The 12,894-nt window shown below is 38.5% G+C and overlaps 1 protein-coding gene and 1 non-coding gene across 12 annotated transcripts in view; one reads left to right on the top strand and one right to left on the bottom strand.

The window, feature by feature from the left end:
• Window positions 1-12,894, top strand: part of INPP5F (inositol polyphosphate-5-phosphatase F) — a 94,576-nt gene that overhangs the window by 20,155 nt on the left and 61,527 nt on the right. For 4 of the 11 annotated variants that reach the window (XM_055560649.1, XM_055560646.1, XM_055560639.1 and 1 more), the window contains exon 2: window positions 5,283-5,363. Coding sequence is in view for 7 of the 11 variants with exons in the window: in XM_055560639.1 (XP_055416614.1) it covers window positions 5,283-5,363 (81 nt within the window). In the remaining 4 variants the exon portion in view is untranslated. Of the gene's footprint in view, window positions 1-5,282; window positions 5,364-6,015; window positions 6,129-11,849; window positions 11,993-12,894 lie in introns of all 11 variants that reach the window. The other 7 variants (XM_055560642.1, XM_055560645.1, XM_055560641.1 and 4 more) reach the window with 5 other exon arrangements.
• On the bottom strand, window positions 1,992-2,098 carry LOC129637142 (U6 spliceosomal RNA). Its single transcript, XR_008707352.1, has one exon. It is a non-coding gene; the product is annotated as a U6 spliceosomal RNA (small nuclear RNA).

Genomic DNA, 12,894 nt, shown 5'->3' on the forward strand with positions numbered 1-12,894 from the left:
AAAAACCCTCTCAAACTGTCAATATTAGGCTAAGCAGTCAAATAATTAGCAAGTACATAGAGCAGTTGAAGAAAATAACAAAGTTGATAAAGAGCCCTTACCCCAGAGTTTAACAGTGTATTCTGTGTTTGAAGTAAGAAATACTTTAAAAATCCTGACCTGAACAGACACATAGTTTTGTGAAATGTTGCTCCTTATGTGGTGCAGTTTTTCTGTTTTCTGTTTCATTAGTGCTGATCTCATTGTACAAAACTGATAAAATGACCTGCTAATGGATTGAATTGATGCCCTTTTTTCTTGAAAACACTAAGCAAATATACATGCTTTTCAAGTACACACAGAACATTTACAAACGGACTTTCTAGATTCTCCTCACCACGCCTAGCATCTGCTGCTCCTCTTGTTCTGCCTGTCCTTCCCCCTGCATAGAAAAGATGACTTGGACTCCTATTTGTACTGAGTCAAGGCCATTTGATACATGCATCTGCTTCTCAGCTCCATTTCTGTATTTAGCCTTTTCATCTTTTCTTCCAGACTTAGTAAAAAGTAATATCTTCCCCACTCCCTGGGTTCACTTTTATACCTGTACTTTTGATTTCCTTTTCTTCTGTTTTCCTTTCCTCCTTTAATATCTCCTCTGGTTCTTATACCTAGACATTTCCCCTTGACCATCCCATCATGAACTCAGTCTTGATGAACTTACCTGGTTCTCTCTTTGAATCTCAAAGATTATCAGTGACTATTATTTTTAGTCAATTAGACCACAAAATATAGCTTTTTCTGTTTTTTTTTTTTTTTTTAAGTGAAATTTTAATTTTCTTCAATGGCTGATATAGTCAAACAGTTCAAAATACCATAGGTGCAAAATGGTATTATTTGAGTTAAGAGGTTTTCACCCACCTTTTCTCCCAGCTCCTATATACCCCACTTTTTGTGCCTTGCTCCTTCTTACTCATCTCCGTCCTCATCTTATCCCTCTCTGGAGAGGATAGCTGTTTCACTGTCATTTGTAAGTTTACCCTCTTCCTGTCCTTTGTGTAGCTTCCTTTAAGGTGTTTCATGTTAATCTCCTTCTGTGGTTTTTTCACCTACTGCCCACCCTGCTCCCCAACTACCATATCCTTTCAAGCCAACACTCTTGTAATAAAAACCATCTAGCTCCTTTCCACCTCCTTTCAGTGCTGTCAGCTAATCCCTGGCTGCAGTCTTGTTTTACTTTTGTTATTATTTGCCTGCCAAGGCCTCCAGGAAGTAAGGTTCCTTAATGAGTCTTTTATTCAAGTCTCTCTTTATTGGCCTCAGTGTACTTTTTCTAGTCTTCCCAATGAAGATCTCCACCATACTCACCGTACTCCTTGGTCTTCTGATTTATATTGTTTGCTCCTTTATTTTCATATCTTCTCATATTTTTCAGTTCCTGAAATGTACTTGATAAGTATTTCCCCAGTGAAGGAATGGATTCCAAAACAAACCTTGTACTTTCTTTCTGCCACATCATTCTTCTTTCTGATTTCCTTATGCTTGAAGTTCCACTTCCTCTGTGCAACTGTTCATGACTGCTTTATTTTATTTTATTTTTTTTATTATTGCATTAACATTTTTATTTTTTATTTTTTTGAAGTAGGAACTTATTTTCTTTATTTTTATTTTATTTTTAAACTTTACAATATTGTATTGGTTTTGCCAAATATCGAAATGAATCCGCCACAGGTATACATGTGTTCCCCATCCTGAACCCTCCTCCCTCCTCCCTCCCCATACCATCCCTCTGGGTTGTCCCAGTGCACCAGCCCCAAGCATCCAGTATCATGCATCGAACCTGGGCCACTCGTTTCATACATGATATTATATGTATTTCAATGCCATTCTCCCAAATCATCCCACCCTCTCCCTCTCCCACAGAGTCCAAAAGACTGTTCTATACATCAGTGTCTCTTTTGCTGTCTCATATACAGGGTTATTGTTACCATCTTTCTAAATTCCATATATAAAAAAATATGGAACGCTTCACGAATTTGCGTGTCATTCTTGCGCAGGGGCCATGCTAATCTTCTCTGTATCATTCCAATTTTAATATATGTGCTGCCGAAGCGAGCACCATGACTGCTTTAGCACTGACTTTTCCTCCTCCTCCATGTTCCTCGAGCTCATTTGATACCCAAGGGATAGAATCCTGCAACTGTGCTTGTTCATCTGGGGGTCAGGGTGAGATTATGAATAGCTGGAGCTCTTTCCTTAGCAGGGGCATCAGTGTTGGCAGAGGTTGAGATGTGGCCTGCCTGATAGGGATTCTGGTTATTTGAAAAGAAATCAGGATACTTCTAGTTTATACACCAACATGAATTCCAGGGTTAGAGTTAGATTTTTATAAATTAACAAAGAGGTAAAATTAATAAATGATTGATAACAGATAAGAAACAACTTAGTGATCTTCCCTGTAGCTCAGATGGTAAAGAATCTGCCTGCAATGCAGAAGACTTGGGTTCGATCCCTGGGTGGGGAAGATCGTCTGGAGAAGGAAATGGCAGCCCACTCCTGTATTCTTGCCTGGAGAATCCCATGGACAGAGGAGCCCGGCAGGCCACAGTCCATGGGTTGCAAAGAGTCGGACCCGACTGAGCGACTAACACTACTACCCCTAAGGAACAACTTGATAAGATACTAAGGGAAAAAATGATGGATAATGAAAGTGATTTGTATAAAAATTTAAAACTGAAAGTATTTACAAACATGTCAGAGTTGATGTCCTTAGTATAAAAACTCATAAATCCATAAGGAACATAAGAAATTCTTAGCAGATCTGAATAAGGAAATCATAGAAGAAGAACCATAAGCAGCCAGTTTTATAATTAAATGTTTAATCTTACCAGCAATGAAAAGAAAGTAAGCATCATTTAGGCAATGGATGCCATCAAAATAACAAAATTTACAAAGAAATTCTAAATGATGGCAAGCATAAGAAGCATTTTTATATGCTTCTAGCAGGAATCTAACTTGGTATATAACCTTTGTTGATAGTATTGAAAACTTTGTTTTTAAGTTTTCACCTACTGATTTCATCCCTAAGAGTTTGTCCTAAAGCTATTAATTAGCAAATAAAATACTTGCATAATATTCATCATTTATCACAGCACTTTTTATAATAGGGAAAAACTGGAAATGACTTAAATGCCCAAGAGTGAGAAAGTGCTTCCTTAAGTGGAAAATTAGACAGCTGTGAAGTTATAATTTTGATGAATATTTTAAAGATGTGAGAAAATACTCATGAAATATTATAAGAAGTTAGCATATAGTGATATATTTGCAATATTGCAGTTGGATATGCACACAAATATATGATGTGAAATGTAGCAAAATAATATTATCTCTGGGTGACAGGATGGAAGTGATAAAGTGTTTTTTCCAATCTTACAGTGTATTACTTTTATACGAATGCATGTTACTTAAAATGTAAATATTGTCTATTGATTAGTTCCATGTGTGTATAGATTCTGTGTTTGGATGGTTAAGAGCACAGGCCATGTGGTGTAGACATGGCTTTGAATTGCAGCTCTGGCCTTGGCCCATTGTGTGATATGGCCACTTTACTTTTCTAAGGCTGCATTTCCTCATCTGTGATTTGGGACTCCTGGTACCTAACTCAGAGAAGGCAATGGCAACCCACTCCAATACTCTTGCCTGAAAAATCCCATGGACGGAGGAGCCTGGCAGGCTGCAGTCCATGGGGTTGCGAAGAGTCAGACACGACTGAGCGACTTCACTTTCACTTTTCACTTTCATGTGTTGGAGAAGGAAATGGCAACCCACTCCAGTGTTCTTGCCTGGAGAATCCCAGGGACATAGGAGCCTGGTGGGCTGCCGTCTATGGGGTCGCACGGAGTTGGACACGACTGAAGCGACTTAGCAGCAGCAGCAGTACCTAACTGCTAGAGAGTCAGCAGGATTAGAAATGATAGTATGTATAATAGCCTTTAAAAAATTAATTCTCTATTTTACTTTAATTCTTGTAATAAAAACAGAAGTCAACTTTTTTTTTTGCCTCCCACTGAATATATCATTAATAACAAAGATGTTCAAGATACAATAGTCAAAACTCAAATGAATTTGGAGACTATTAAGTCTTTTGTAATTACCCACATGAGTTACAGATTGATTATACATTTCATTAAAATAAAATTTAAATGGTATAATTAAAATGTAATTTAAAATTTCTGCTAAGAGAAATAATGTTTTCATTCTTGCTAATCTTTTCCTGCTATTGAACCACCACTAATATTACCTTTATCTGCATGGGTATAACAGCCTTTTGTAGCCTGGGTTCCACAACAGAATTCAGCCCTAACGTCCTCAGGCATCTGTTGTGTGTAATGAATTAGCTTCTTTTCTGTGTGTCTAGAATGGTACAAATGATCTACCATCCTTGGGAGAATTGAGAATACAGTCATCCAAGTCATTGTCTTGTTCTGTGGTTCAGGTGAGAAACCCTGACTGGGATGCCTGGCACATAGTAGGCACTTAGTATAAATAGAAGTGATTCCTGTTGTTGTTGCCATAGAAGTCACATGAAAGAGAACTGGCTTTCCCAATTTCTTTTGTTTGGTGTTAACTTCTTCGGGAAAGGATATTTTCTGGAGTGTGATTCAGTAAGTGGACATCTCTGGTGGGGAGTTTCTCAGTTCTTATCTCTGGATCTGAGACTGGCTCTGGCAGTAGGACCTTGGATAACTCCTCTCTTTGCCCTCTTATATTGTACCAGCCTCCTTCCTCCACTGCAGGGCGCCAAAGTACTGCCTCCCATCCAAGTAGAGTTTTAGAATGTCAGTTATCTTCCCATAACTGTCCTTATGTTAGAGAACTTACTCAGGCCTCGGATTTAATGCCTCTCTACAATGGCTTGTTAGTAATGTATTCAGTTCTGGGTGTTGATACCTGCTCTTTTGGGTTGCTGATCATTTTTAAATACATTGCTAAAGACACTGTGTATTTTAAATCATTTTGTGACTTTTCTGTGACATTTATTTGTAAAATTTTTTATTTTTATACAGTGTTAAAGGTTACTTTCCATTTACAGTTATCAGGAAATATTGGTCCTGTCCCGTGTGCTGTATTATATGATCCATCCTTGAGCCCTCTTACACCCTGTAGTTTGTGCCTCCCCTTCCGTCACCTTTATCTTGTCCCTTCTCTCCCCACTGGTAACCACTAGTTTGTTCTCTATAAAGATATTGTTTTAATGTTTTCCAATGAATACTTTCTCATGACTGCTTCTTATTTTATTTTAGCTACCGATCTGCTTCTTGCGTGGAATCCCATTTGTTTGGGGTTGGTAGAAGGTGTTATTGGAAAAATTCAGCTTCATTCAGGTATGTTTCTGTAAACTCTTTAAGCTTGTCAAATTTAATGTGGCATTCTGTGACATTGTCTTCTTTGAGGATAAATGTAGATTCTGTAATGGCCTGGATTCCTTTACCTTAATTTTGGATCTACCCAAAGTGGGTATATTTCCGTGTTGCAGAAACCAGTACTCGAGAAGCCAAGCGCCACACTTTGGAGAGTTGGAGAACTCAAGTTTATTATGCTAGCGGGCCCAGAGGAGTTAACACTCCAAGCTCTGAGCCCCGAACAAAGGGATTACAGAGCTTTTATAGACAGACTGTAGTGGGCAACACTAGCTGTTAATAGGCTGGTTTAAACTAAGGAGTTTCGTGAGCACAGGAACAGTGGTCAAGATGGGGAGGGGGATGCCTGACCTGGACAGGCATGATTAAGCAGGTTTGCAGGGGCTGGGAGATTGCAAAGAGCAGGACAAGGGTGAGTGAGATAAACTCCAGTTCCTAGTATTGCAAGTCCCCACTTTCTGAAACTACATGACCTACGTGATCTAGACTTTGCAAGGGGCAAGCTGTGTTATAGAGGCAGAAGGAAAAGGGGGTTATGTAAAATTTTAACTTTTCCTCTTCATTCATATAAGGGAAACAAAAATACAGGCATCCCTCATTTTATTGTCCTTTGCAGATGTTGTGTTTTTTTACAGATTGAAGGTTTATGGCAATTCTGAGTCCAACAAATACATTGGTGCCATTTTTCCAGCAGCATTTGATCATTTCATGTCTCTGTGTCACATTTAGGTAATTCTTACAATATTTCAAACTTTGTATTTGTTATGGTGATCTGTGATCAGTGATCTTTGTTACTGTTATGATTCACTGAAGGCTCAGATGACGGTTAACATTTTTTAGTAAGAAAGTATTTTTTAATTGAAGGATAGTTGATATACAGTGTTAGTTTCTGGTATACGGCAAAGTGATTCAGTTATGCATATATATACACACATACACATACACTTTCATGTTCTTTTATATTATAGGTTAATATAAGATACTGAATATAGCTCCCTGTGTAATACAGTAGGATCTTGTTTATCTATTTTATATTTATATATAGAAGTTTGTATCTGCTAATCCCAAACTCCTAGTTCATCCCTCCCCTATCCTTCTTCCCTTTGGTAACCATAAGTTTGTTTTTTAAGTCTGTGAGTCTTTCTCTATTTCGTAAATAAGTTCATTTGTGTTATATTTTAGATTCCATGGGTAAGTGATATCATATGGTGTTTGTCTTTCTCTTTCTGGCTTATTTACTTTATGATAATCTGTAGGTCTATCCATGTTGCTGCAAATGGTATTATTTCATTCTTTATTAAGGCTGAATAGTTTTCTATTGCCTGTATACCACATCTTCTTTATCCATTCATCTGTTGATGGACATTTAGTTGCTTCCATGTCTTGGCTGTTATAAATAAATAGTGCTGCTATGAACTTTGGTACATTGCTATGTATCTTTTCAAATTATAATTTTCTCTGGGTATGTCCCCCGGGGTGAGATTACTGGATCATGTGGCAACTGTATTTTTAGTTTTTAAAGAAACCTTCATACTGTTTTCTTTGTGGCTGCACCAATTTACATTCCCACCAACAGTGTTGGAAGGTTTCCTTTTCTCCACACCCTCTCCAACATTTGTTATTTGTGGACTTTTTAATAATGGCCATTCTGACTGGTGTGAGGTGGTACCTCATTGTTTTGATTACATTTCTCTAATAATTAGCATTGTTGAGCATCTCTTTCAACTGCCGATTGGCCATCTGTATGTCGTCTTTGGAGAAATGTTAACTTAAGGTAATTTTTTGCCCATTTTTGATTGAGTTGTTTGTTTTTTTGTTACTGAGTTGTATGAGCTGTTTGTGGTATTTTGGAAATTAAGCCCTTGTCAGTGACATGGTTTGCCAATATTTTCTCCTATTCTGTAGATTGTCTTTTCATTTTGTTTATGGCTTCCTTTGTTGTATAAAAGCTTATAAGTTTGGATTAAGTTCCATTTGTTTATTTTTGGTTTTATGTCTATAGCCTAGGGAGACTGACCTTAGAAAACAGTGGTATGATTTATGTCAGAGAATGTTTTGTCTTTGTTCTCATCTAGGAGTTTTATGGTGTCGTCTTATACTTAAACCATTTTGAGTTTATTTTTTTGTAGAGTGTGAGGGTGTGTTTTAACTTCATTGATTTACATGAGCTGTCCAGCTTTTCCAACACCTCTTGCTGAAGAACCTGTCTTTTCTCCATTGTAGTCAATATGTTCATTGAAGAAGTACTTTTAATTAAAGTATGTACATTTTTAGACATAATTCATTGCACACTTAGTAGACTACAGTTTGGTGTAAACAACTTTTATAGACACTGGGAAACCAAAAAAATTTGTGTGACTTGTTTTATTGATGTATTTGCTTCATTGCAGTAGTCTGGAACTGAATGTACAGTATCTCCAAGGGATGCCTATAAAGCTTTAGAGAAAAGAGGCATAATATTAAAATCCTTTCTTCCCCTTAAACCCAACAACTTATTAAATGCCTACTCTCAGGAATTGCATTAGTCAGTGGAATACAATAGTGAGCAAAAACTGACCTGTTCCCACCGTCATGGAGCTTTCGGTTTAAGAGGGAAGGCTAGACATTAGTGATTAATCACTGAAATAAATGTATAATTATTTGTTAATTGTGATAGGTGCTCTGACAGATACACCACCTTCAGTGGTTTTGAGGGAGAGAATAGTGGGAATAAGGCTGGAGAGGTAGGCAGGTGGCAGACTAGGACTGATCGGCTTTGGTCAGCTGTCTATTCCTCATATAGTCAACTCTGGCCAGGGAAGAGAAAGGGTCTGTTAGTACACAGTGCGGTGCTTCTGGGAGTCCTGTCCAGGAAAAGCAAATTGATGGAAGGTCTGGTTCATTCACCAGACCCTCCCTTGGCAGGACAGGCACCTGTGCCCTGAGTTCAGAGGGAATTTTGTTAAAAGATAGGTGTTACATAGGCTTCCAAAAAGTCATGAAAAGGACTAACTGAAATATTTTAAGCACAAAATTTAAATATATATTTTTTCGCTGTTACTGATTTTAATGTGAGTTAAGAGCTATAGGAAGCTTTGCTATTACTGCTGTGCAATCAGGAGTGGAGCCACCCTTGTATGTTTTAAAAAATTCTTTTAAGGTAAAATTATTGCACATTTGGAAGCCAGGTTGATTTCTGAATATAAAGCACAAATTGCCATAGAGAGTCTTAATTTCTTTTTGCTAATTTTTTTATTTAAAAAATTTGTTAAATATTTTATTGACACAAAGAGCTATTTGTCACTGATACACAGTATACTAGTTGTAAATTAAACACATTTATCTACCATGTAGATTAAGAAATGAAACCAATGTCTTTGGAACTCTTGCTGCCTTTCTGCAAGAGTCTCTTTCCCTTCAAGAGAACCTGTGATTTTGAATATTGTACTTATTAGCCCATTGATTTTCATTATTGCTTTTGTTACATATATATCCCTAAATAATATGTTGCTAAGTTTTATATTTTGGAAATTTTGTATAAATGATGTTAAGCCACTTGTGTTCCTTCACTTGTTGCCCCTCCCCACACAACTGGATTCTTTTGAGATTTGTCCACTTTGATATATGAAACTTTAGTTCCTATCTTCACTATTGTATTACTATATCATAATTTGTCCTTTTCCCCATCATTGGGTAATTTTTGTTTTTTTGGGCTTTTTTTTGCCATTAGAAATGAGACCACTGTGAATGTTCTTGTACATTCTGTCTTTGGTAGTTTTGAATTCTTTCAGTACAAAGGAGAAAAGCATTTAGACATTGTGTAACATGCTAATAAGTATTTTAGTCACACTCTCCTACCTGTCCACATTTACATACTTATATTTTTAATTCATTTATATGCTGACAGGATAATTTCACAGTTGAATGTTCTGAGCTAAAATTCATTTTCTATTGTTTAAGTGAAGCATATGAAACTTTTGAGTTATTTTTCTCCAATTTCAGTTACATCTTGAAACAATGAATAAATCACTGACATGAGTCAAGAGACCTAAATTCAAGCTTTATTTATTAGAGCTTTGAGATATGAGAGAAATTACATAACATCTGTTTCATCTGTTGCTGTGTAATAAACTGCCACAAAAGTTTTAAAGCCTTAAGACAGTAACAGTTTAGAGTATCTCAAGTTCTGTGGGTTGACACGTGGCTCTTCTGCCCTTTTTGCCTGTTGGCCAGGGTCATCTGAGTGGCAGCACTCAGCTAGGGGTTTGCCTGGGGCATCTTAGTTTTCCTTCATGTGGCATTTCTTCCATGTAGCTCATCTCACGAGGCCTCTTTTTGGGCCCTCTCTGTCTCCTGGATACCTGGACATCCTTTCAGGGTACTGAGGTGACAAGTTCCAGTGTAGAAGGGCTTATCAAGCCTCTACTTGCATCACTGAACTTGGTAATATCCCATTGGTCAGAGGAGGTCACACAGCCAAACCCAGAACCAACATGGGAAGGGGCTTCACAAGGGTTTGCATCCCAGGAGGCTAGTTCATTGGGGCCCCCAATGCCCCAGAGCCTCTACTTCCTTGTAAACTATAAAACAAGAGTGAAAATAACTGCTCACTTTTTTTTCCTGAGGGTATTGTGGGTCTCACGTGAGGTAATATACCTAAAGGTGCTTAGTAAATTATCACTATTTTATCAATTCTTTTGGTTGCAAATACAAACCTATCAGTTTATGCAAACAAGTTTTTGTTAGAATTCAAGGGAACAAAACCAAAAAGTTGATTTGTTCAGAATCTGAGATTACATTTTGTGGCAGACAGTCTCTGACCATCACTTGAGTCTGTACATCTCTTATACATTCTTGTCTTCTTTTGGGTTTCTTTGTGTTTGTGTATGTTCTGTCCTTATGTGGTACTCAGACCGACCTTAGCCCTCAAGCCAACCAGCATCTGATGTTCCCTATAACTTCTGGAGATTGACTGGCTCTCTAGTTAAGACCCTAGGGAAGAGACCCTTTTTGGCTCAGTCAGAGTCAGGGGCCTCCCCTGGTCACAAAGTTCAAACATGCCCACTACACTAAGCAGGACAGTCGGTCAAAGCAGGAGGGTTTGAAATTGGCAGACAAACCCCAAGTCATTTCCTAAAGCAGTGTACAAATATGCTACTGGTTGGTGAGTTTGATGCAGTGAAAGGATGGTCTTTAGGCAGGTGGGGGCATTTCTTATGGTCTTTTGTGGTCAGCCCCTGTTTACATGCACCTTCCCTCCTTGTACCTCATGCCTTTCTTTGGACCAAAAAGAAGTTGGTAGGCAGATATTTTGGAAGAGGGAAAAGTGAGGGAATAGAGTGAACTAGAGAAAATAATAAAATAATAAATAGAAGTAAATGGGGCTGGGAAAGTTTTTCACGCTCCTAATCTCTGTACTTGCCCCCTGCCCCTGCCCTGTCCCCTCTTGCCGCATCACTTCTAAGGTTTGGCTGTTAAGAAAGGATACAGGGGAAAAAAACAAGGGAAAATCTCTTTTCTGGGCCCCCAGCTGCTCTTTCCCTCACCCGGAGAACTGCAGCCCCACCCTGGGTACCACTCCACCCCGGCTCCCATGCTCTGAGCATCCAGCTTGCTCTTCCCGCCTTCTCTTTCTTCATCCTCTGTCCTGGGCATGCCTCATTTCCTCCCCACCCTGTGTTCCACCTAAGCTCTTGCTTTGACCACACTATCAACTTGCCCGCTGGGAGTGTGCTCCTGATATGTGTTAGAACTGAAATAATCACTCTAAGTGCACTTTCCCATGGGAGCATCTTACCTTCTGGGGGTAGAAGATGAGGGGAAGAAAATGTCTGTACTTAAACTCTTTCTCACTCCTCTTTCCCTCCTACTTATTCTCTACATATTAATGCATGAATTTCTGTTCTTGCCTAGTGAGATGGGAACGAAGTTTACTTGAACAGTTGTCATTGACAGTCTAAAAGCGGCGTGGGTGAGCTGTGACTGTCATCAGGCAGTCGTGACTTTGGAACGGCATTAGTTTGCTAGGCTGCTGCAGCAAAGTTCCTCAAACTTGGGGGCTTAAACACATTTATTTTCTTGTCGTTCTGGAGGCTTAAAGTCTAAGATCTAGTCATCAGGGTTGGTTTCTTCTGAGGCCTCTTTTGTTGGCTTGTAGATGGCGATCTTCTTCTTGTGTCTTCACATTATTTTCACTCTGTGTGTGTCTCCAGATTTCCTCTTATAAGGACACCGGTCATTAGGGATTAGAGTGCACCCTAATGACCTCATTTAACTTAATTACAGCTTTAAAGATCCCATTCTTTAAAACAGGCTCACATTCTGAGGCTCTGGGGGTTAGGACTCCAACATAATGAATTTTCAGGGGACCTAATTCAATCCATAATAGGAACCTAACATCCTCTGGAATGCTCACTACAAAAGCATGTCCAGGAGAATTCTCACCTTTGCATCTGCCCTTTTCTCTTACAGTGGAATAGGCCATTCCCCAAATAGCACTGGGTAGGCACTGGCCCCAGCACTGGACTAAGCTTGAGGTCACATGATTGCCTTGGATCAGGTTATTTATCCAAGCCTCAGTTGCTGGGTGATGATACCACCTAGATATGGTTATGGTAAGTTTAATAAAACTCTCATTAAGTGCTTAGCATGGCTTCTGATAATAGTAGGCATTCAGTAGATGCTGGCTATTATTATTATTTTTTCCTTAGTTTTAAAGGTCAAACATATCACTAGAGAACACTTTAAGTTCTGAATGTATAATTTTGAATAAATGTTAAACTTAGACTGTTTTTTCCAGTAACACTAATTTTTACTGAAACTAATGATACTAACATGTCACTAAAAGACGACATGGTGGGGATTATAAAAGCAATGTTTTTAGAAGTGAAATATTAGTAGCATTAATGAAGGTTATATTTTATAAGTTGTGTGCCCATTTAGAAAAATGTGTGGTAGAAAAGAGTTTAGAAGTATTATTTGGTTGTGGAATCCTTTGCTGATAATTGCCCTTCCTTTTATAGCAAGCTCTGCCCCTCAAATGGTTCTATTAACCCTGGTGCCTAGAAAGCAAACTATTTAGAATAGTTGGCCTTTCTTCAGTTTGGAAGGTCTCTTCCCCTAGACATTTGCAGGCCAGTAGACTTTCAGCCAGGGTCTAATGAGTCTTGTCTTTGACAGCCTGAAAGTGTCTGACTCTGCTTTGATCGGTTGGGATTTATTAGGATGAGGAACAGAAAGTCGAAGGAACATGTAATGTGTAAATAGATGAAGGAAAGGTAAAGCTCCATGAAAAATCATTGTCTTCTGTTCCTTGTAGTGTCCAGGAGGAAGTCAGAAGGATGGTCAGATCTTACCACAGTTGTAACGACACATGAATTTTTTGTTTTCTTCTTTTCTGTTTGTCTTCTTCTTCCCTCTCTAGAGGATAAGCTCCAAAACAGGGGCTGTGTTTGTTGTGCTCACTGCTGTATCCCCCTGTCCAGTGGCTATTCAAAAATATTCAGCACAGAATATT

Source organism: Bubalus kerabau, chromosome 22 (assembly GCF_029407905.1).
Source record: "Bubalus kerabau isolate K-KA32 ecotype Philippines breed swamp buffalo chromosome 22, PCC_UOA_SB_1v2, whole genome shotgun sequence".
Classification (NCBI taxonomy): domain Eukaryota; kingdom Metazoa; phylum Chordata; class Mammalia; order Artiodactyla; family Bovidae; genus Bubalus; species Bubalus kerabau.